The sequence below is a fragment of the Leopardus geoffroyi genome, chromosome E2, assembly GCF_018350155.1.
Source record: "Leopardus geoffroyi isolate Oge1 chromosome E2, O.geoffroyi_Oge1_pat1.0, whole genome shotgun sequence".
Taxonomy (NCBI): Eukaryota; Metazoa; Chordata; class Mammalia; order Carnivora; family Felidae; genus Leopardus; species Leopardus geoffroyi.
In genome coordinates, this window is record NC_059335.1 from 60,081,821 (window position 1) to 60,105,792 (window position 23,972).

The window sequence follows — 23,972 nt, forward strand, 5'->3', positions numbered from 1 at the left end:
CCTGCGGGGCACCCGCGTCTCCACACTCATCACACCGGGAACTCCGCACACGCGTGGGTTCACTGGACAGATGCGTCCCCCCGCGCGGACAGGAAGTTCACTGAGACCGCGTGCCCCGTGGCCAGCAGGAGCTCCCACAAAGGGAGGAAAGTGAGGCCAGGGACTCCACGCGTGGGGCCCCGTGAGGGGGGGCTGGCAGGGGACACCGTGGGAGGGTACTGAACACACGCCCCGTCCTCATCCGGACGCTGCTGAGGCTCCGCGAGCCCCGCCACCCTGGAGAAGAGCCAAGGCTGACAGGCCCTCTCCCTCCGTGTTCCGGAAGCGGCTCACTGCCAAGAAGCCCCCGCCCCTGGGACTGGAGACCCTCACCCGTGACAGGCCCGACGCGGGCCCTCAAACTGCCTCTGCGCCCCGGCAGCGACAAGCGCAGCCGCCCTACCCCACGGATCCGCCGGAACAAAACGCCCACTAACCAAGCCGTGGTCTGGCCTCCCGTCCTCCCAAGACCCCCGACCCTGGTGCTGCTCAGGGCGAGCCAGCAGCCCGGCCTCACTCCTCTAGCAGCGCCCCACCTGGCCGCCCTCCCCCCACGCCCACCCCAGACCCTTCCCTTAGCTCCGGAGGGGGGGATGTCTAAGATGATTGTAGGAAGACCCCCTCCCCAACCACACACACACACACACACCGCGCCCAGCCCGGTTGCCTACAGGTTCACAGTCGGAACAGTGTTCTCTCCCAACAGTGACAGCCTACCCCTTCCAAATAACGTCTCTCCTTACTCAGTCCAGACTTGGGTTTTATTTGACAAATCCCCCCCCTGTGGGATCCACACTGTCCTCAAGGGACCGAGTGGAACCCAGAATCAAACAGGAACAGCTCAAATGGAAGAAGTCCGGACTCAGCCCCCAGCCCACGATGTGGCTCTTTGAGGGCGAGGCAGAGCGTCCACGCGGCTGCCAAGGCCCGGAGAAGTGTCAGTGAGGGAACAGGGAGGGGTGGCAGTCTCGTCCAGGGACACCCTCCTGCTCCCCCGGCTGTCCAGGAGGGCAAACCGTGGCCCTTCGGAAACGCTGGGGACGCATTCACTGACGAGAGAAGTCAGCTTCGTGCTTGTCCAACGGAGTGCGGGTGGTTCATCGAGACGGGAGAGCGGCCCGGCCAGCCTGGGGGTTCGAGCCCCGCATCGTGGGCCTGACCGCCTCCTTGCCCAGGAGCCCCCCACGCGGCTTTCCCAAGCGGCCTCCCCCCAGAGGGGTGGGCGGGACTGGCTGGGGCTTTGGCGCGCAAGGGAGGCTTGCAGGGACCACCAGGAGGGCAGGGACAGAGCCACGCCTTGCCTCGGGGCCCCAGCCCTCCTCCGAGGGGGGACGGGCCTTCCCCGGGGCCACGTGCCACTCTGCAGCCAGCCTGCACAGAGGCCGCGGAGGGAGCGAGAGCTTCTGGAGCCTTCCGTGCCCTCTTGGATCCGGACAGGATTTGTTCTCCAGCGGAGCTGGTAGAGACACGTATGTCAGCTGTCCACTCACCCCCAGGGCTGTGTGTGTTCTTGCGTTTTTTTGACTTTAATTACATCGTCGAGCTCCTACTTGCAGGATTAAATCACTCTTTGGATAAAAGAGTAATTCCGGGTCTTGCCTGAACTGGACCCCGAGAAGTCCAGAGGGCGGCCCTTGGCCTGCTTGGCGTGCGGGCACGCAGGACTTCCGGGCCGCAGAGGGGGGCCCCAGGGGACCCGTCTAGTGTGCGCAGCCCGCGCGCATGCAGGGGAGAGGGCCTGCCTGCTTTCACCGGGGAGGGCGCCCAAGGACTTGGGCTCCAGGCCCGGGGCCCCTCCCTCCTTCCCCATGTGCAGGGGCTGGTCCGGAGGGGGCCGAGGATTCGGACTCTGGAGGCCACACAAGTTCCTGTATTCAGGGGGCTCAGAAAGGGCCTCGGCTGGAGGCAGGTGCACGCGCAGGGGGAGCTCCGGGCGGTCGCACCGCCCCCTCCCTGGGGTCCTTGTGGCACCCTGGGGCTCCTGAGCTCTGTCACCTGGCCCAGATGTCCCATCCCCTCCGGCTGTGCTCGGAATCCCCATTCCACTTGCCTGACCCCTCTTCCTGCGGCCACTGAAACCCGGTACTCCTGGTGCATCTGACTCCTCGCACGGGCAATGGTGTGGGTTTCGCTGTCGCTGGCCTGACCCAGCCCACCCCCTCACGGGCTCTCCAGACGAGCACCTGGTGAATTCGGTGAGCCTGGCAGGATTTTCTAGAAACTGGGGGACCACGAGGGGTTTCTTGTGGCACCCGGCACCCCACAACCTCCCCGCCTCCCCGCTGCTCCTGCAAACACGTTCCTCTCCTGGCACGGTGGCTGAGCAGGTGCCCTGCCTCGTGGACGTCTCTCTCCCCGCTCCACCCCTCCCCCTGCCCCGTCTCCCTCTCTCCCACCTTCTCTCTCTGCCCACCCCTCACAGGGAGAGCCGGACTGCTGGTGTGTGGCTGTTCCCCATGGGAGGTTTGAGAACTGTCCTTTACAGCGTCAGGACCCTATTTCATCAACAACAGAGAAAGGGCAGCTGCCCCTGGGCTGGGGCCACAGAACAGTCACAACGAGGTTCCCACGTGCCTCCCTGGGACAGAAGCAGGACTCCTGCGCGAGCGCAGCTGCGCTCACGGGAGCAGACAGCGGGGTGGCCCGGTACTTGGGCAGGAGTGAGAACCGTTGTGGGCACCTGGCCCCCGGGGGCGGGGGGGGAGGGACTCCAGCGGCCCCTCCAAGAGGCCGACCTCGACTCTCGCCCAGCCTCTCTGCCTCCTGCCCGGCCTTCACCACACATCCCGAGGCAGGGCCCACGGCCCCCACGTCCGGCCTCCCACTCTGCTGGCCCCAAGGAGGCCCTGTCGGTGAATGAATGAATGAGCGAACGAATGAGGTGGGCCAAGAGGTGTGTGGTCACCCCCGTCTGTGGGGAGAATGCCCAGGCCCGTCCCTACACCCAGAATGTGGCGCTGGAAACAGGACACAGAAAACCACCCGCAGCATTTAAGATTCTGATCGTTTTTCTTTAAAAAACAAACGAAAAGCCCCCAACTCCCCACCCCGAACCAGCCCAGCGCAACAGGTTAGCCACTAACGGGAAAAGAGAAAGAGACACGAAGCGACACCGTTACGCGGCAGGTGTCCCGGCCGGGCTGACGTGGCCGCGACGCCAACAGGGACACGAGACAGCGAGAACACTGTGAAGCAGCAAGGCCATCGACCCCGCAAATAAATAGACCTACTGCCAACAGCACCCTGCAAATTAGCGACACGTCGGATAGGATCAAACAGCAGAACCGCTAACAAACGCTCACGGTTATGACAGGGTTTGGTTTAAAACAAACGAAGCCTGACAAATGGGGAGCGCTCGGGGGCACCTGTCAGTAGGGTGGTCGGACAGAGTCCCTGTCCCGCCTGGAAGGTCACCACAGAGGCACCGTGTAGTGTCTGCGGGCTTGCATGGCGCCTGGGTGGTCCCCGCCTTCTGAGGGGGTCCCTGGGCCGGGAGGGGGGGGGGGGGCACAGCTCCAGGATCTGCAGCCTGGGCTCCGACCCCCCTCCACGGCAGATGTGCCAGACCGATGCGGGGACAGTCGCATGTCAGAACTACCTGTGACCTCCCGGGGCCCCCTCCAGCACCCCTCCTCCAGTGCCGCCTGTGTGAGACAGGGTCCCCGGGCCCCCAGTCCACCCCCGCAAGGCGACACTGCCCCAGTTCCCCACACCCGCCCCCCAGCCCCCTGCGTCCCCCCAGAGCCAGCGCTGTGCTCAGACCCCAAGCAGGAGGAATGGCGGCCCGGCCCACTTCTCAGCCTCCGGACGCCTGAGGGCTCAGCTCAGCGCGCCCCTGGGGAGGTGGTCAGCAGTCAGGGACCAAAACAGAGCCACCCGGGGCCTAAGATGGGGGTCTGGCAGGAGATGCACGACCCTGGAGGGCAGTGCTCCCTGCCCTCACACAGCGGTAACCCGGGGCCGCCAGCCAGAGCAGGACACACTGGCCGGGCCCCAGCTGCCGCCCCTGGGGAAGGCGCCTTGGGAACCACAAAGACACAAGCCTCTGGAGCAGCAGTCAGAGCGGGGAAGAGGGCCCGGCCGTGCAGGAGGGGGCCAGGGCCGGGGCCAGGCAGTTGGCTGGGGTGTCGTCCAGCCCGTGAGGTCAGTTCTTCAGGGCCCGGCTGGGAGGCGGCTGCCTTGAGGGACTCCCCGGCTGGGAAGCCCACGAGGGGTCACAGGGTCTGCCTTTCTCATCTGGTCGGTTCTAGAAGATTCCGAGTCTGGGGCTTTGCCTGAAAAAGCTATAGCCCGGTTCTGATGCTGGATGCAGAGTGGGCTGGAGGCGGTGCCACCCACGGCCCACGTCCGGCGGGCACAGAAGACGTCCGAGTCCTGCCGTGGCGCTGCCGTTGCTGAGGCTGGCGTCCAGGGCGGGACGTACGAGGTCGGAAGCCCAGTGCATCCCGGGTAACTGGGGTCTGGCCCGGAGCTGGCTCTGTGCCGACATCCCGGGTCGTGCACACTGGTGGCGGCTCAGCTCAGGGGTCGTCCAGCTGCCCGTGACCTCTGTCGGAGGCCCCCACCTACGGCAGGCACCGGGCTCGGGACCCGCCTTGTGCGGAGCTGGGGCCAGCGTCACTCTCTGAAGGCCGCTGTTCTAGTGACTTTCTCTTCTCTCTTCTGGGGACGGGAGAGGAAATCTACCCTTGGGTCTTTAAGGCAAAGAGACCTAAGTCCCGAGATCAGTGTTCGCTAAGCCACTACGTCTACGACAACAACAAGCGACGACAGAAAAAGCCAAGCGTGTGGTCTGGGCCGCCGTCTGTCAGTGCAGCTCTGAGGTCCACGCGACGAGGCCGGAGTGTTGGGCGCTCTGTTCGTGGGACTGGAGTGTCTGGTGCTCAGAAGCCCTCCCTTCCCGGGAGCCTGCACCAAGACCAGGCCGAGGGTCGTGCGCCGCAAACGACCTGGTCCCTCTGAGGCAATCGTGCTGTGGGGGGCGTGAGGGGAAACTCTCCCCGCTCCCCCTCAGTTCTTTAGAAACTAAGCATCGTGGTGTTGTCAACTTGACCTAAAACTTAAGTTAAAAAAATAATACAAATAAACCAAGGTGGGAAGGAGACGGGCCCAACGTGGCCAACGGTCCGCGGGGCGCCAGGGGCCCGGCCTCTCCTCGGTCCACCGCTCACGGAGGTAAGGGTGGAAATTCACTTTCTGGGACTAGATTCGTACCAGTTTTTACTGTGGCCCCGGCCCCCTGACCCGGCGGAGGGACGGTGTGGGGCGCTCAGCTGAGCTGCCTGGATGACAGGACTAGAGTCGCTTTTCGAGGTGAGTTGTTTTGTCACAATCTTTGTGCGTTTCTTTCTGGCAGCTCCTCGGCCCTTCTCGCTTACGTCTCCTGGGGCACCACTTGCATGAGCTTCTGGCAAAGGACCGTCGTGGAAACTGGTGGGGGAAGGGGATAGCGGAATTAGGCTGCGGGGGCACCCGCGTGATGTGGGCCGTGGCTCCCCCTGCCCCTCCGTGGCCACGCCGTCCAAAGCCGCAAGAGTGGCCACCTTCCTACGTGAACCTTCCCGATGTGCGGCCTCCCTGCCGCTGGGTGCCAGCCTGCACACCCGGCTGGGGTGGCCAAGGAACCTGGCAACAGGCAGGGGCCGGCCCCACCCCTCACCTCGCTTTCAGAGCCCAGGGTTATGAGGAACCACAGTGGGGCGCAGGGCCCGCTGCTGGAGGGCTGGGGCATGCCCTCCTCCTCCGGGGCTCGCCTGTGGTCCCTCAGAGGGGCTGGAGTCCGATGGACACCTGCCACCACAGATTCTGGGAACACTCATCCTGGGTGTTGACATCAGGGCAGAGGGGTTCCTGCTCTGGGCCCACGGGGCAGTGAAAGATGACCGACCAGGAGCTGGTGGTCTAGGCTGGAAGCAAAGCTTCACCAACGCGACGGCGGGCGGGCGCCGATGAGAGCTCCCAAGGGCCCACGGGCACGTGGTGATGGTGGCACAGGCCTGCAGACCGCCTGACTCCTGCAGGGACCCGCCACAGTCCAGGCCGTTTCAGTACAGGGTCCTGAAGCTGGCCTGTCAATCGCACCCAGGACGGCGGTGCAGGGACCCTGCGTTCTCCTCCGCTGCCTTTCTGGGTCAGCCAGCTGCGTTCAAGCCGGCGACAGACGGAGGGATTTCATCGCTCGTCAAAGGCAGCCTGGTTTTCTGGAATCCCTTGTTCTGAGATTAGCTGCTGCCGAGCTGAGCGTCTTAGCCCTGGACCACGTGGGCTAAACGTCACCGCCACCCACGTCCCAGGGCCCGAACCCTGCTGTTTCCATGGGCCCCCCGCCAGGGATGCATCTCTCCTACGCTGGCCGACCCCGGGACCTGGGGACATCACGCGCCCCACTGCTCCTGGACAGCGGGGTTAGGTCAGAGCGCCAAATGGCCCTACTCTGGGGCGGGGGGCCCCCGGGTGGGGACGAGGGGCGCCCCGGCTGCGGCCCAACGGTACTCACAGATGCCACGGAGAAGCCACTTGGGCTTGTTTTTCCACCAGACCCCGAAGTAGTAGACGGGCAGGCCGCTGAGGATGATGGTGAAGCCGATGCCACACTCCACGGGGGTCTTCCAGAAGGACACGGCGATCAGGAACAGGCAGGCCAGGATGAAGAACACTGGGAGGGCCAGGTTCACCTGGGGACGGGGACGGGGAGGGAGCTGACGCCAGGCACTCCCTTCCCACACCTCCCACTGCCCGCTGCGTCACGAGTCCCGTCCACCCGGGGAAAGCACCGTGTCCCCCGAGCCCCTGCTGGAGGCCTCTCGCCCTTGGGACCCCCAAGGTACACGCTGCACCCCAGCCCCCGCCCCAGCTGAGAAGGGCTCCGACCTCTGGGGCCGCTCCAGCTTCTGCCCCGCCGCGGCCTGCACTGGTTTTCGGAGCCGGCCTCGCACGAGGCGGGGGCCAACCAGCTTGGTCCCTGGAGGCTTCCCGAGGTCAGGGAAGGTCGGCCTCACCGGTTCCCATGTCGCAGGGTGGAGACCCTGGCCCGGCACCCCTCCCGCCGTCACCCAGAGCGGGGCCCGGCGCTTCTGGGAAGACCGCGGCTACCCGCTAATAACACGGCAGCACCTGCCTTCTCAGAGGGCCCTTTGTGGACAGGCTGAGCCGCGGTTTGCACAGCAGGGGGCAGACGGCCCACCCGCAGAGCTCAAGGCAAAGGAGCCACAGACCCGCCCACAGACCCGTCCACAGCCCGGCGGGGGTGGGGGTTAGTGGGGGTGGGCGCCTGTCCCGATTCTGCCTCCCCCGTGCCCTCTGCTGGGCAAGCTCATCCTCACGCCGCAGGAGACCCCGGGGGGAACAATGATGAACATCGGTCTCACTAGGTCAGCCCACTGCAGGCACCGCCTGGCTCCACGGGCAGAGCTCACCACGGGCCCCAGATAACAGGGTGACAGTGGCCGCCACGGGCCCCAGATAGCACGAGGACAGTGGCCACCGCGGGCCCCTGCTAATCTGGGCACAGAGCCCACCATGGGCCCTGCCTAACTCGAGGACAGCGGCCACCCCTTGTCCCGGCTGACAAAGAATCAGAGCCCACCACACGCAAGGGCCAAGATGGCCCAGGTTCCCGGGTCCCCCCCTGGAAGAACCCTTCCTGGACCCCGCTGGCCTCTGCAGGACCGCTGGGCGGGGAGCCAGGGAGGAGGCTCACGGACAGGTGCCGACTGCCAGGCAGGCCCACACGCCACCACAAAGAGGACGAGGGACTGGGAGCTGCCACCAGCTGGCCATGATGTGAGTGTCGGGGCTCAGCAGGGGCCCAGCCTTCTGGTCCCCCTTTTAGGAGAAACCAAGTCACCCCTGGGAAGGTGACAAGGTGGCAGAGCGCCCACCTCAGGCCGGGCCGGCACCTTGCTTTCTCTCCCAGGCAGGGCGAGGCCGGGGCAGGCGCCATGGACAGGCAGACCTCGGGGGGCCCCAGTTCCGCCTCCACCCCGCCTGGCCTCCCCCTCCCCTTCCCGCCCTGGTGCCTGCCCCTCCCCAGACATGCTGTTCCACGCAGTCCCAGGCCAGTCAGGGCCACCCGCCCACCTGGCACTCAGGTTCTCGTGTGCTGCTTCTCCCATGTTAACAGAAGCTCTCGGGGGCCAGAGACTCAGGGGGTCAGTTTTATCCTTTGATGAACCCCCAGCACCCGCAATCACGTGTCAGCACTTAAGAGATTCCCAAGGAACAGTCACTCTCGGTCTAGCGGACAAGCACGTCCACGTTTACCTTGCTCGATCCTTACCAGAACGCTCCGGACAAGGGGCCCCGAACCCCTGGCTTGCCGAGGGAAGACAGAGACTCAGCGAGGGACAGCGGCCAGCCCGGCCACAAGCCACAGGCACAGAACCACCTGGTTCCCAGCCCAGGGCTCTGACGGACACTCAGACCTTGTTTCTCAGGCGTGTGACCGCCAACCCCCCGACCGGCCCCGGGGCCGTGCCGACCCCCCAGCGGCCAGGCCCTCACCTTGATGGGCCGCTCCAGCTCGGGCTTCTTGTAGCGAAGCCACAGCATGCCGATGATGGCCAGGGCCACGCAGAGCCAGTTGAAGAAGCTGAAGAAGTTGATGACGGAGAAAATGTCTCTAGAGAAGGCGTACAGGAGGGTCATGATGCACTGCAGGCAGAGAAACGGGGACGCGGTGAGGACAGCCGGAACGACACGGGGAAACCACACCCGCTCACTCTGGCTCCGAGGGGAAGGCCCGGTCTGCACAACACGTGAGTTCTCCGAGAGCAGAGGCAGGAGCAAGTGGGAAACAGTGACGGCGTCTGGACTTTACGGAAGAGACAGACGCGCCACGGGGAGAAGGGGACGCCCAACCCCGCCCTCGCCGCGGCGTCACTGGCACGCTATGGGGTCGTTTAAACCAACGTGGCGCACCCCGGCCGGGACCAGCACGTGGCGGTTTCAACACTGAGACTGAACCCTGCCGTGCTTTAAAACACGTCCAGGGGCGCCGGGGTGGCTCGGTCGGTGAAGCGTCTGACTTCAGCTCAGGTCACGATCTCGCGGTTCGTGGGTTCCGGCCCCGGGTCGGGCTCTGTGCTGACAGCTCGGAGCCCGGAGCCTGCTTTGGATTCTGCTTCTCCCGCTCTCTCTGCCCCTGCCCTGCTCCCGCTCTGTCTCTCCCTCTCAAAAATGAACGTTAGAAAAATCGACAAGATACAATAAATAAAAAACCCAAACAACATCCAACAATCGCTTGATGCTTGTCTCTCCGAGAGGTGGACCTAAACCCTCCGTCCACTGGGCCTACGGGCTCGCACTCCTAACGCAGAAAAGCACAGCAATGTCGGGGTGTGACTTCTGAGCCCAGGTCACAGAAAACGTGGTGCGTGCTCCTGCCTGCGGCTGTGTGGGGAGCCACCTGGGAAGAGGCGCCTCCAGCCGCACACGAGCCGTTCCCCTATGGCCTTGGGGGGGGGGGGGCAGTCCCGTAGCGGCCGAGAACTAACCGCCCCGCGCACACCCGCACAGGCAGACGTCGGACGAGCTGAAGAAAAACGCACAACGTGATCTCGTCAAGCAAGCAAACGCTGTGCGTGCACGGCGCCCACACAGCTCAGGGAGCTGCCTGTCAACAGCGGTCTCCTGGGAGAGTCTGCTCCTCACCCGCTTCCAGGCTGTTCCGAGGTTTTCTGTTTTACAGTCACTACGCGTAGTATTGGGAATGAAAGAACCCGGTGCCCTTTGGCGTTCGGTGAAAGCACAACGTGAGGAAACAGGGGCGTCAGGGGGCTCTGTCTCAGCGTCCACCTCCCGTCTGCAGCCAGCGGACGCCAGGCGAAGCTGCGACAGGCTTCACGCAGAGGGAACGCGTGGCCTCCCGCCAGGGAGCCCCCCAAGGCGGGCCCCGCGGGACGCGCCAGTCTCCCATTTCAACTGGGGCTGGAAGACAGGACTCTGGACGGCACAGCCTGCCTACCGTAAACACGAGGGAGGGCATGGGCGTCAGGAGCCGTGGGTGGATCATGGAGAGGACGGAAGGCAGATGGCCCTCCCTGGACCCCACGAAGAACAGCCTGCGGACAGAGGAGCGAGCGTTCAGCCTCCGCCCCGTGGGCCCCCAGGCGGGGCGGGGAGCGGAGAGGGCCGGGCCCAAGGGCTGGGCTTCTCAGGGGCCCTGATGGGCTCAGCTGGCAAAGGGGCAAATTCAGCCTTCCTCGCCTCCGTCCCCCGCTCCGGGCCGTGTCTGAAGCGAACCCATGAACGAATCCAGAAGGACACAGCCGTGTCGCCTGTGGGCAGGGGACCAGGGGGGCAGGGTAGAGGCCACGGGTCCCGTAGCTCTGCCTTACTGGGACGTTTTGACGGCTTCGTATTCCTCAGTGAGGAAGCAGACTTTCGAACACGCACTGGACAGCGGCGTGCAGGGACGGCCCCCCACCCCGCCCCGGCCCCCACAGAGCCCGGGTGACAGGAGGCTGGTCCTGGTGTGGGCTCACCTGGAGGACGTGAAGAGGGACCCATTGACAGAGCCGAAGCAGGACAGGCCCACGAAGACGGGGATGATCCAGGACATGACGCCCAGGTGATAGGTCCCGAAGTCCTAGGCAAACACGGAGCGTGAGCCCCCGGGCCCCGCGGCGCCTCCCGGCCCGGCCCCCTCCTGGTGACGGCTTCCTACGTGCTCGTCAGGGGGCTTCTGCACACGGAGCGAGCCCCTGGGGACTGGACTGCGGGGGGGGCGGTCCCAGGGACAGGGCCTCGTCTGGCACGGTGCCCCGGGCCTCACTCCCCGTCCACACCTGCGGGCACTTCCCTCGGGCACCTCTCACGGGCACCCACGTTCCGCCGTCAGCACAAGTGCTACCTCTGGCCGGCCCCGCACACCGGGCCCAGAGCGGGGCTTGGGGTTCGTTCAGAAGGTGGAAGGGGTGGGCACTGCAGGCGGGGAGACCACCGGCTCGGGGGACCCCCGCGTGGTCTGGGGGTTGGCAAGGCGCTCAGTCGGCCGCCTCTGTGGGACCCGGAGATGCCACGCCCCTCCTCTGAACCCAGCGTCCACGATGCCCAGCAGGGGCAGCTCAGGACGCGACTTCGGCTCAGGTCATGATCTCACGGTGTGTGAGTTTAAGCCCTGAGTCGGGCTCTGCGTGCACAGTGCGGAAACTGCTTGGGAATCTCGCTCCGTCCTCTCTCTGCCCCTCCCCTGCTCGTGTGTTTTCTCTCAAAACTAAAGAAACCTAAAACAACCCAATCACTCAGGCTGGGACCACCACAGACGTGCTGACCGAGCGCTGGCCTGGGGGAGGCTGGGCACCAGCACTTTCAAACATCCCGTGCGTGTCACGTGAGCCAGGGTTAAGAGCCGGCACCTTACTCTTTCCCGGGACTAAGCAAGGCACAGCTTGACCCTCCGGGTAGCATGTGGTTCGGGGACGAGGGGCCCGGTCTGCTCAGCATCGGGGGCTCAGAGATGGCAGAGTGGGCCTCTCGGTGACCCGGCCAGGCTGGAGGGTGGCGTCTTACCACGGCCACAGCCTCTGACGTCAGCATCTGCTCCGTGGACAATGTGGTGAAGTAGGCCAGGTTCGTCAGCACATACACCAGGGTGACTATGGGGAGGGAGATGATGATAGCCAGGGGCAGGTTTCTGGAAAGAAGGGGAGGGGCACGTCAGCTAAGCGCAGCCCGGCGTGGAGCCAGACCGGATGGTGAGGAGCCGGGTCCTGAGCCTCGCGGCGTGGGGAAGGGCCCAGCGGGACGTGTCACCAGCACGGGTTAGCGGCTGGAAGCTGGCCCCTGCGGACGGGCAGCTAGCTGTGTGAACCGGGGCTGGAGACTCAACCCCCCATCCCTGAGCCCAGGTCCATGAAGCAGGAATTCCTGCCCGTCCTGAGCGGGGACCTCGTCTGAGGTCACCTGGCCACCACGTGGCCGGTGTGAGGCTGGAAACCAGCACCCACCTCCCCAGCTCGAGTTCTAACCCCAAAGCCCCCCACTCCCACCCCCTGCAAGGCCCCGCACTGCTCCCGGCCGCGGGTGGGCCCGTGGGTGGCTGGGAGGCAGAACCTTCTCTCATGAAAATGACGGAAGTCCCTGTTCACACTCATACCTGTAGGGATTGATCATCTCCTCCGTGACGAAATTCAAGTAATTCCTAGAATCGAGAGAGCAGAATTTAATTATGCTTCCCTCCCACAATCATTAGGGGAATACAGATCCCATGGGCCCCCCTCCTGGCTGCTCTGGGCCCCTGGGGACGAGATCCCTGCACCCCCCACCCGCCCCCCCACCACCACTTGGTGAGCAGCTGGGGACACAGGGGTGCCTACTGGCACGGCAACACCCTGTCCTGAGGGAAATCAGCCGCCCCCCCAACAGCCTGTCCTTGACCCGCTGCGTCCCCCACCCCAGGCACCAGCACCGTGTCTGAGGTGGGCGCACGGTCCAGCCTGAACGGCGGCGTCCTGGGCACCTCCACCCGCATAGGCCCACTTCGTGTGCAGATATTAACGTCCACGCGGAGCACTCAAGGTCAGGCTCAGAGGCCACGTGGAAAGAGACTCAAAGGCGGCCCGCACGGGTTCAGTGCCCGTGCTAAATGGCACCACTCCACTAAGCGTGCCCCGAGGCACCCCTGTCCGCTGCCTGACCCTCTCCAGCGCCTTCCTCACCTGCCTGCCCGCCAGCCTGCCGCACAGCAGCCACTCTCACGGCTCAGTACAGCCTGGCCCAGGGGCAGGGGCCACAGTGGAGGATCCAGAGGGACGGAAGGCGCCGGCAAGGGCCACAGACAGGGTCCTCGCTCCTGGTGGGGAGAGGCCGAGAACCACCCGGCTCAGGGCCTTCAGCCTAAATGCTTTATGCCCGTCAGCAGAGATCTGTCTCCAGGAGCATCTCCTCAGGGGCCGAGGCGTGCTGCGGACAGCGCCCGGGGCTGCTCTGGAACCCTCTCTGAGCTCTTCTGGGATGCAAGGGGCCAGCGGCAGCCCCGAGAGGCTTTCCTGCCACTCTCCAGAACCACCGCGGAGGGCCAGACTTCTGGACGCTTCGGGGCCCGCCCAGCCTGCGTGTCCCAAGGCCCAGAAACCCCGACATTCCGGAACCTACCATCCCCCGTAGGCAAAGAGGCCACTGTACAATGCCAGCACAATGTTTCCCACGTCCAGTTTGGTGCCCTCAAACGAGGACTTGGGATCCAGATTGGACACACCACCTGGAAAAGGCCAAACAGAAAGGAATGCTGGTCAGAGAGCACTGCAGAGACCACACCGCCAGTTCTGGAATGTTCCTGGAGCAAAATACGTGCTGAGCCACCTGGCCCACGCAGGATTCCCGACTTTGCCCGGGACCAGGAGCGAGCAGGGGGAGGACAGCGTGGTCGTGCCGTGGGCCGGGGGCCTGGCCGCCAGCCCACCCGGGAGGGGTCGGCAGCTCTGTAGACCCTTGGTCGTGCGTGGTCCGTGTGCCCTGAAGAGCAGGTGCGGGGGGGGGGGGGCAGCCCCAGTCACCCCAGAGAACACTCCCTGCAGAGCCCGTGACACGAGCCCCGGGTCAGCGGCACCTGGGCCTGACTCTGCAGTGCTGGGAACGTGACCCGTCAGCAAGCACCAGCATGGAACTTCCTGAAAATGACTCCGAGGTGTCCCTGGACATGACCCTGGGGCTGCCCAAGGGTAAGGGTCGCCCACAGCCAGCGGGTACGTGGGCCCCCCGGGGATGGGAGGGTGGACGATGCCAGGGGAGCCCAGGGGATGGGAGGGTGGACGATGCCAGGGGAGCCCAAGTGCTCAAGGGACCCCACACCACCCACAAGTGACTGCCTCAGTCACCCCAGGAACAGGACGCGACGGAACGTGAGGACGTTGGCAGAGGGGACGATGGAAGGGAGGTTCCCATAAAGCCTGTCACCCCCCTCCCTGGGAGGCCTCAAAAACAGCACAGAGTTTCCTACAGCAAACACCACAGTGGGGGCTGGAGAGAAGGGACCCCAATTTCTGTTTCTGGGTCCATTTTCCTACGCTGATCTGGACTCTGCCCTCAGGCCTGTGTGTCCTGACCCCACAGGTGTGCTTGGGCCTTTGGTCCCCAGCCTGAGCTGAGAGGTGGATGTGGGATCCTTGAGGTGCCCAGCCCCCGCCCCCCGATGAGGCCACGGTCTCGTGAGGAGCCGAACAGGCCCCGGGGCGGCTGGCATCTCACCCAGCCCGCTGGCCGCATGTGACCCGTGTTGGAGACCCGGGTCGTGGGACTGTCTGGTCACAGGGTGGTCACCAGGCTGGGTGGGCGGGGACAGTGCCGAGGGCCGGCTCGGGACAGCACACCCTTCAACAATACCCCACAAGAGCAGCCGGAGCCCCTCTGGGCTCCGTCCCGGCGGCTCCCCTATGGAAATGGTCCAGAGCGCGTCTTCCTTTACGTCTGTAGAGCTCCGCCGCATCCCGCAGCCCTGTCCGTGTACTTTTGCTGTGCAACAGCTGGGGAAACTGAGGCCGGGGCCACCTGCCCTGGGGGTGGGGAACTGCCAGCACGCAGTGGGATCTAGGATCGTGAGGGCTAACGGGTCTGACCTCAGGGACTGCGTGCGTGTCCACACCACCCTACGCCTCCCAGAATGCCGAGCTGCTCCAAAGAGTCTGGGGGAGCCCGAGGAGACGGCTCACAGGTCCTGCAGAGACTTCCAGAACATTGGTGGTCTTTCACAATAAAGGCTCCTCACGAGTAACGCGGGCTTGTCTCAAACCTGTAATTCTCCCATCAATCTGCCCAGTTTTCCTACTAGGATACGCCTCTATGTACCCTGGTTACTATTCAAGTTAAATTTCTTTTTTCACACGCTGGGATACGGGTTTGGGTGCAGTTGTTAGAAGTGGCCCCCCCCTGAATTAGAGACACCGTGTGTGTGCGTGTGCACATGTATTCACGTGTGTGTAATCCGTGCACAGTGTGTGTGCACGTGTGGGCTGGAGACGCCCCAGGCAGGCGGATGGCTGTTGCTTTTGGTGACCACCACCCATGGGAAATGCCGGTGGCTCAGAAGGACCCCTGTGCCCTAGGGATCAAGTGCTGGCACAGGGATAAAATTCAAGGCTTGATATACAGCCCTGGGGTTTCCAGGTAAGAGCCGTAAGTTTTCAGCCCCAGGCCCTGTAGCCTCAGGGTTCTCATCAAGGGGTCACTCGTGCTGCAGTCACCAGCTCAGCGTTCTGACACGGACACACGGTCCTCTGCCTGAGACGAACGTGCTGGGCACGGAACCCCTGATGTAGAACAGTATTTTCTGGGATTTATAAGCTTGCTTTTGCAGTGTCTAAAATGCCAGGAAAATACTAGCTGCTGGGACCAAACACAGATTAAAGAATCTCACTGGGGGCCTCAGCTAGGTCTCTCCCAAATAGCCCATGAGATTTCTATTCCTAGGACCAGCGTGGCTGGGTCATCTGCCGGGACCTCCCTCAGTTGTCTGGGGGCTCACTCTGTCTGCAAAGTGCCCGAGGTCCCTTGGAGGAAGGCGGACATCCCAGCACCGCCAGACCCCGCAGCGTGGAGCGTGGCTGGCGGGTCTCCTGCCCCTGTCCCAGCATGGGCTGGGGCAGGCACCAGTCGAACCTCAGCTAGTTCCTCCAGGCCGTCTCCCGCCCCGTCACCTCCCACAGGCACGGTGGGCCCGGCGGCGGCACACCAGGGACAGAGGGAGGGACAGGAGCCTGAACTGCCTTGAGAGCGGCCGGCTCGCATGCGTCCCCGGCAGGGCTCCTGGCCGTGCTCAGCCTCGGCCTGTGCTGGACGCCGGCCCAGAAGGGAGACCCGTAGCTCCTCCGGGCTCCCGACCAAATGCAGGCCAAGCACGCGGCCCCTCCTACTTGACGGGCATCAGAGAGTGGGTGTTGGGTCTGCCGGCTCCGTGTGGCACTTGGCCTGGGCGGCCACTCAGGGACACTGGCTGCGCCTGCCCTCACTGTCCTGGTGTCCTGCTGGGGCTGGAGCCCTAACAGCAGGCATTCTGGAAGGAGGTCTGGAGAGCTGGCGGGAGGCCCCGCCTGCCCGTCTCCAGGCCAGCGAGAAGTGGGCGAGACAGCCACACCTCCGCTGAATGATGTGTGTCGGCAGCTGCACCGAGCCCGGCGACGACAGAGGCGGTGAGCAGGGGGTGGGGCGCAGCAAAGAGACACAGACTGTCCTAGTGAGGAGGGCAGACTCTAGACTCTGTGGTCTCCAACACTGGCCTGCCCTCGGCAACCAGGGGATGTACGGCCACGTCTGGAGACACTTGGGGCTATCGTGGCTGGGGACATTTAGGGGGCAGAGGCCACGGGCGCTGTTGGACACCCTGGAAGGCAGAGGGCAGCCCCCAGATGGCAACAATTCGGGAACGGAAGCCCGGTCCACACACCGCTGCTCCCGTGGCTGGGGCAAACGCGTGAGCTGCGCCGGCCGTTCACTCCCCCAGACCCCAAACTGGGCTGCACTGGACACAGGTGAATGACAACAGTCCCCCGATGGCCACTATGCTCCAAGCTGACCAGTCGGTCTCTGTCCCCACTGGGCCCCAGCCCACTCTGTGAGCAGACAAGACTGATGGCGATGGACAGACAGACGGCACGTCCTGCTGTAGGCTCCAAGTGGGGGGCAGAAACCCTGGGACCCACAACTGACCGGGTCCCCTGTGCCAGCACCCCTTCTCTGCAATTTTTCTGCAGACCTCGAAGCGGCCTCTAACTGCTGCCTCAAGAGAAGGCAGCTTGCCACCTCGGTGGGCCCGGCCCTCTGCTCGTCCGTGCCGCGGGCTAGCCCGGAAGCCCCTCTGCCCAAGTCTGCCCGTCCCAGCCCTAAATCCCCTAAGTCGCAGCTACTGCCAGCGCCCTCCCGGACGGGCCGCGAGGAATGTGCACGCCAACGCACGGCCAGACGTGCCCGTCGGCAAGCTGTGATGTCCCAGCAGAGCCTGCCTCCCACCCACTGGGACCCCCTGAGAACCGGGGTAATTGGCGGGGGGATGCTCAGAGGCCCCAGGGAGCTGCTCTCAGGGAAAGCCAGCCCAGATCTCTGAGTCACACGGACGCAGCCATGGGAGTCATGGATGACGGGTGGGGGAGGGCACCCAGTGGCCCTTTTTCCCACCAGGGAAGTGTGCTAGACCCGTGGCTCCTGAATGAGGACAAGGGCTCCCTACAGGGTCTGCGGCCCCTGAGACCCAGCCCGACCTCTGTGTGGGAGGAAGGCCTGGTCAGGCGTTCCCAGGCCTTCTCTGGGGCCCCGGGAGCCTGTCAACGCCCCAATCTGGAAATGGGCAGTGGGAGGCAGCTGCAGAAAATGCCAGAACTCTAGGTCTGGCCAGGTCCCATCCCCACCCAGTGCTTTCCCACAGCCAGACCAGCCCAGGGGCACCCCTCCTGGGACGGGGACACCACGGGAAAGTCATCCCAAACTGGGGAGCATCCACCGTGCTGGAACCTTCCGCCTCTGCTCCCACTTTATCCCTCTGGGGCCTCAGGGGATGGCCGTTTATGTCAAGAGATGTGCTGAACAGGGTCCCCCCAATTCATGTCAGCCCAGAACCTCTGAATGTGACCTGATTTGGAAAAGGGTCTTTGAAGATGGAATTAAGGTAAGGATCTTGAAGTGAGATCGTAGACGAGGGTAGGCCCTGGAGCCCACAAGTGTCCTTACAGGACACAGAGGCCACTGGGAGAGGCCCGGGGGACGAGACAGAGAGGGCACAGTGCTGCAGCCACAGGCCCAGGGACGCCAGCGGCCTGAACAGACAAGGAGGAATCCCCCTGAGTTTCAGAGGGAATGCAGCCCTGATTCTGGGCTTTTGTCCCCCAGAATTGTGAGGAGGACAACAGGACACTGTCTGCAGACAGACCGGCGGGCCTCACTCTGTCTGGGTCAGACTCCCTGGTCTCCACTCTGTGCCTCACGGACGTGCCTGGGATAAGCTGTGGCCTCGGGCTCCTGCTCTGTAAAATGGGCTGTCACCCGTGGGGCCACCAGACCTCCCCGGCAAGTCAACGCTGCACGATCAGAGCCCTCAGTGGGCCTGGGGACAAAGCACAGCAATGGGTCTCCAGCTCCGTCCAGACACCAGCATCCTCGGAGAGGGTGCATCCTGCCAGCCTGTTCACCAGGTTCCTCTCTCCCACTGTCCCACCCCGGGGCGAGTCCCAGACGCCTGGTGCCTGTGCTCCAGCTCTGCCTGAGGTCTACGAACCGGGCAGGAATCTGGGTCTGGGGAGGCTGAGAGGTCAGTGCTTGTTCACCTGGCCAGCGTCTGTCGCAGACGCCCCCGTCTTTTAACCCCTTGGAGGAGCTGGCCCCTCGGCCTCGAGATCTGCTGCAAACCTCAAATCCCAGTTGGAAGGGGCCTGCTCCCTACTGAACAGGCCGCCAGAGACCCCTGGGAACGAACCGTGCCCAGCGCAGGGCTGTGTGGCTGCTCTGCCCCCACCTCCCGTTCCTGGCCGCCCCAGGGCACAGGCGAGCCAGCAGGAGCTTTGATCTCCTGCCACAGGGTGGCCCAAGCAGACCATGTGATTTCGAATCTGTTACAACTCTGGATGCTGAGTTAGTGCAGAGGCGTGCAGACCCAAAGAAAAGGCCTCAACTAAAAATTATCAAAGAACATCCACAGGAAAACACCACCAAGCCTGCCTCGATGGTAGCTTTGCCACGCCTTCCCAAGTAGCCCCGTGACCTATGGCTCTCAACGTTCAGCGGGGAGATGGGTCACGGGCACTGGCCACCAGATGATGGCCCTGCCCCACCCCACAGTCCCATCCCTGTTCCTGGGCCACAGGTGACCAGTGCAGGGTAGAGAACCGAACCCTAGCCCTACATGGCCCGTTATAGGGTCCTGCGGTCCTGGCCCGACCCTGAGCCCCGCTGAAACGAGCCCCAAAGTCCTCTGCGAGGGGAGGCTAGGCCTGGGAACACTGAGGGTGTCTGGCCCCCCACTTTGAGGGGCGACAGCCCACTTTCTCGCTGCCAAGGGCTTGCCCATCCTGCCGGGACCGTTCCCCCCCCCCCCCCATCCCGAGACCCCCTGTCACTTTGGGACAGTGCCCAGACACAGGAGATAATCAACACGGAAGCCAGGAGCCTCCACTTGTGGTACAAACCACGGCCAGGTGTCCTGGCAACTGGGACGAACGTCTCAGAAGCGGGGTGAACTTCTGTGAGCTGCTGGGGGCTCGGGAGGGCAGGGGGCTGGGGGGCAGGACTGCCTGGTACGTGGAGACTGCGCCTCCCACGACCTCCCTCAGCAGAGGGCATCGTGCAGGGGGACGCGGCGAGGGAGGAAGCACTTTTATCTGTATAACTGGGCCGTCCACACCGGCCACTCTCCCCCCTCCCGATGCTGCAGCCCACGCAAAATGACAAGGGTCCCATTGTGTGCCCCCCGGGAGGGGCCTGGGCACAGGGACGCGCCTGTTGCAACCCGCTCCCACCTTCTGGGCTGGGAAACGCCTACTTGGCTTCGGGAACAGCCTGACCTCGGTGCCACGGCCTCTGCATGGTGTCCAGTAAGGAGCCAACAGAACAAAAGACACAGCAGGTGGAGGCGGCCGGCAGGTACGGGCCTCAAAGGGCCTCTGTGGCCTCCCTGGCCAAGCGGCCCACCCACGCTTTGTGCGGCAGCCACTGGGTCTGAAATGCTGACCTGAGTTCCGTCTCCCCTTCGGAGGACGCTGGGAGCAAATGCAGACAACTCGCGTGACGCCGGGCCCGCGGGCCCGACCCCGCGGGGCCCCCCAGCCCCAGCCGCAGGGTAGCTGAGCTGCTCCCACGCGGGACGGCTTGGCCCGGGACCCTGCAGAGCAGTCTCTCTGTTCGACTCCGCGCCTGCGTCCAGCCGCCCCCTCCCGCCCTCAGTCCCGGTCCCGGCTGGCGCCTCGTCCGCCCGCCCGTCTGCAATTCCCCTGTTCACGTGCTGTCTGGGGTCCCCAGCCCACGGCCGAGCTCTCGCCAGCAGGGGCCACCGGGGCCAAGAGACTTGTACTCGGGGCCCGGGAAGTTCTGGCGAAGGACGGTGTGATGAACGACTGCTCGCAGGTCTCGAGATAACGAGCCCAGTGGGGCCCACGGCCGACCCCTGGCCGGCTGGACTCAAGTCCCTTCGGCGGCCCTTGGGCCCACCTGGGTGCTGGGGGTGGGGGTGGGGGTGGGGAGGACACCGACCACCATGCCCGGCGGAGCGGGGCGCCCAGGGTCTGCGCGATGCCTGGGCACAACCAAGCCACCAGCACGGGGACCCAGGGCCTCTGGCAGGCGGACCTACGGACTCCACCGTAGGAGAAGGGGGTCGACGTCTGCAACGTGTCCCCCGGAAGGGAAGGCATTCGTCTGGGAACGACATAAATCTCTTGAGGAAAACCAGGAGACAGAGATTCTATAGATGCTGCCCTGTATCCCAAGTTGAGGAAGGAATTGCTCTGGGGAGGAGGAGGCTTTCGACAGCAACACGATTATAAACATATTAGGTATTCTAGCTGAACAAAAGCCCTTTGCTATCCCTACTGAAATCTGTTTTTACAAAAGTCAGGTCGCCCCCTCCACATTCCTCATCATACCAGCCAAGCAAATACCTTCACGGGCAAATCTTTCGAAGGCCGAGCGTCCTGGCTACACAAAGCCTGGTCGGCTGCGTCCCACCCACCAGGCCAAGCTCCTCACGAGGCTTCAGAGTTATTCAGCCCCGACCAGGGTCCTCGAGACCCGAGGAATAAGGAGAAAGATAAGGTCCTGTCTTAAAGAAGATGCCAGAAGCCGAGCCCCAGGACGGCTCCCGGAGTGCGGCGGGAGTGCCCAGAGGCACGCACTGGGGCACGTCCCGCCCCCGCCCCCAGCCCTGCCCGGGGGGCTCACCCGAGCGTGGGTTTCCCGGGTGATCCGACACCACTGAGGCCAAGGCACCGGTCGGACACACTCTCAGGATGACGTCCAGCTCCTGAAGCAGTGACCCACCTTCCACAGAAAGTGATCTGGAAATCAGCCGCAACTTCCCCTTCGAGGCCGACAGAACCAGAGCCCGTGGGTGCTGGGTGGTCAGAGCTTCCCACATGTTCATGTGCTCGATGACGCCGATCTGCCCAAACTCTCTGGATTCTTGCTGCCACTTTACTAGGGCAGTGTGGACCAGCACGTGGGCCTCTCTTTACCCCCAGAAGAGGGCCCGTGAGGGCAGGCACTGTGGCGGCCACCGCAGCCCCGCGTGCACCCAATTCTGCGGAGTCACGCGCGCCCCCCTGCACAGGCCCGTGGTCTGTGGACGCTGGGTCCCCATAAATCACAGTGCCCCGCGTGGCCATTACAGGGAAGGAAACAGGAGAGTCCAGAACCACAAGATGAATTTCTGGGTGTCACAGCAGACGCTCAGAGGACACGGCAGGTGTGGGGCCACGAGGGGTTTTCTACCCACTCCACGCCCAGCTAGCCAGCAGCTGGGTTGAAGAGGGTGGACGGGAACAAAGACGCCTGCAGCTGCCCACGTGGGGTGTCACAGCGGGGAAGACCGGCACCAGGCCTGCAGCTCGGTGCCAGCACGGACCTTGGACAACGTAAACCCGGTCCGAACCCCGGCTCGCCCCCACGACCAGGGGAGTCAGGCTAGGGGGGGCACCGGGTACTGCCTTCCCGCACCCCAGTGCCCCGAGGGCACGCAGAACGGGGCCAATGCAGGGGCCGGGGACATGAGCTCCGCCTGTGTGCCCCTCGGCGACCTTCTCTGAAGGGGCCCTCAGGAGCTGCCCTGCACCAGCCACTGCGGGATCTGTGACGCCCTCCCCCGTCCGCAGGAGAAACCTTACTTCTGTTCCTGGCGCTGCGGGGCCTCACCAGCACCGAAAGCCGCCAGATGCCAGGGCGGGGGGGGGGGGGGGGGGGGCGGTCCCCACATCCTCCCCGGGGGCGGCTACACTTCATCAGACAGGCCCTTAAGATTTGTGCTCCTGGATGCAACATCCGCCTCAGCAACAGGCAAACCAGCAAGAGCTCCACCCCGTTGCGCCCTCCACGCGCTGGGCACAGCGCCAAGGTCACTCTGCGAACCCCCATGTCACCATCCGACCCCTGCCCTCAAGTGTGGGTAGGACAGCGAGGTTCGGAGGGGACGGGGCGGGTCCGTTTCTCCCCATCGCTCGCGGTGGATTTAACTTGTGGGGTGATGCTCAGGCTCTCTACCGAAGACTCAAATGAAACCGTGCGCACGCGGGCACGGTGGACGTGCGGGGGCCCGGGGCATTTGGGGACGGGGGCCCAGAGGTTACACTCACCCTTCCCGATCTGGATGAAGCCCAGGAGCACGATGAGGGCCAGCGCCAGGAGCTTGGCGGCAGCGAAGGCGTCCTGGACTCGGGTGGCAGCTTTCACGCTGTAACAGTTCACGGCCGTGAGCAGCACTGTAGAGAGAGGGCAGCAGTGAGAAGGCAGCCGGTGGGTTCCGCTATGCTTGACCTTCTCCAGGCCCAAGGTCAAAGGCGGAGGACTGCACCACTTGACTCTCAAGGAAGCTACAGTCCCACAAGGCCCCCGGGCCATCATCAAGGAGTTTCAATGGATGAACTTCCACCTCCTACAGGGAGGTCACCACAGCCGGCCCCGCCCCTCCTCCACCCCACCTGCTGCGCACCTGGGCGGCCCTGCCTTCGGAGCATAGGTTGCAAACGCACATTTGCACTCGATGCCTTCGGAGCATAGGTTGCAAAGGCACATTTGCACTCGGAGGAGGCTGCGCTGGCTGTGCACGCCTCTCTCTGTTTCAGCACGATTTAGGTGCCCGCACAGCCCACCTCACTTCCTGAAGGCAAGGAACCCTTTCTGCAGAGAGAACCTGCTGGAATCCCACTGAGGAAACAGGTGAGATACTAGTAGCACAAAACTATTTCACAAGCCAAGTGCTGGCACCACGGGGCCATTCTGACACGCGAAGTGGGGACTTAAGGTGAGGCCACAGCCCGGGGTGCGGGGGGCCAACACCACTCAGGCGGCTCCTGCTGGTAAAGAACACAATAGGCACTCACCCCCGCCCCCCCATCCTACTGCTATTTTCACAGCAAACACTGAAGACAAAATCACACCTATCACAGACGGCCCCCCCCAGCCCCCCAACATGGAAGGGAGGGGAGATGGGACTGGGCAGGGGGTGCTGCCCAGGCAGGCTGCTAAACCAGGCTCCATAAGCTCGCCTGGACACGCACACCCAAGCCCCGCCGGGGCTCCCTGTGGGACCCCGGACCTGAGCCAAAGTTGGGATATTCGGGTGTGCAGGAGACGTGGGTAAGTAAGTGCTCAGGGACCTCATGGCCACCCCATAAACTCACAGCAAAATAAAATTATACTAGAACAAAGGAAAGACACAAATGCTCAACACCAAGACCTTCCCATTCACTATTTCTAACTCTCATATGCTCAGGTGGTCTACAATGCAGACAGACGCTCTAAGGGTGAGCTGGTCATGCTCTGGTCCTGACTCTGGGCACAGCACCTTCACGAAGGTGCTAGAAATCGGCTGTGCAGGGACTACTCACACCAGGAAATCCTCGAGAGCACAGGGCTGGAGCTGGGAGGGGCCTCTCCATGAGTTCCCCCCCCCCCCCAGGCCCCCTGCCCTCCCTAATCCTCGAGAGAGAGCTCGGGGCTGGTTCTTCCACACTGACCAGCAGGGCTGGAGCTGGGAGGGGCCTCTCCATGAACCCCCCCAGGGCCCCTGCCCTCCCCGTTTCTCTGAGGACTGCGGAAAGGTAAGAAACACTGGCAGGATCTGCTCACGTTTTCTCTCTGCCGGTCACAGCTAACCCAGGGCCGGCAGACCCCAGGTGGCTCCTTTCCCCAGCCAGAGTAATTAAATGTAATTTTACAGTTCGGGGAGCAGGACCCAAAGAAATAAATCCACACTAATGAAGTGGATGAGGCAGTTCAGGTAGAAGAAAAACAGGAACTCTCCCCAG

General features: G+C 63.9%; 1 protein-coding gene across 1 annotated transcript in view; it reads right to left on the reverse strand.

Moving 5' to 3' along the window:
* Positions 1 to 3,029: 3,029 nt before the first annotated feature.
* Positions 3,030 to 23,972, reverse strand: part of SLC7A5 (solute carrier family 7 member 5) — a 33,010-nt gene continuing 12,067 nt past the window's right edge. Inside the window, exons 2-10 of the mRNA XM_045439945.1 lie at positions 22,299 to 22,424; positions 13,135 to 13,240; positions 12,137 to 12,181; positions 11,551 to 11,674; positions 10,524 to 10,627; positions 10,004 to 10,100; positions 8,542 to 8,691; positions 6,536 to 6,713; positions 3,030 to 5,469 (exon numbers count right to left, since the gene is read on the reverse strand). Coding sequence (XP_045295901.1) covers positions 5,414 to 5,469; positions 6,536 to 6,713; positions 8,542 to 8,691; positions 10,004 to 10,100; positions 10,524 to 10,627; positions 11,551 to 11,674; positions 12,137 to 12,181; positions 13,135 to 13,240; positions 22,299 to 22,424 — 986 coding nt within the window. The 3' untranslated portion in view covers positions 3,030 to 5,413. The remainder of the gene's footprint in view (positions 5,470 to 6,535; positions 6,714 to 8,541; positions 8,692 to 10,003; positions 10,101 to 10,523; positions 10,628 to 11,550; positions 11,675 to 12,136; positions 12,182 to 13,134; positions 13,241 to 22,298; positions 22,425 to 23,972) is intronic.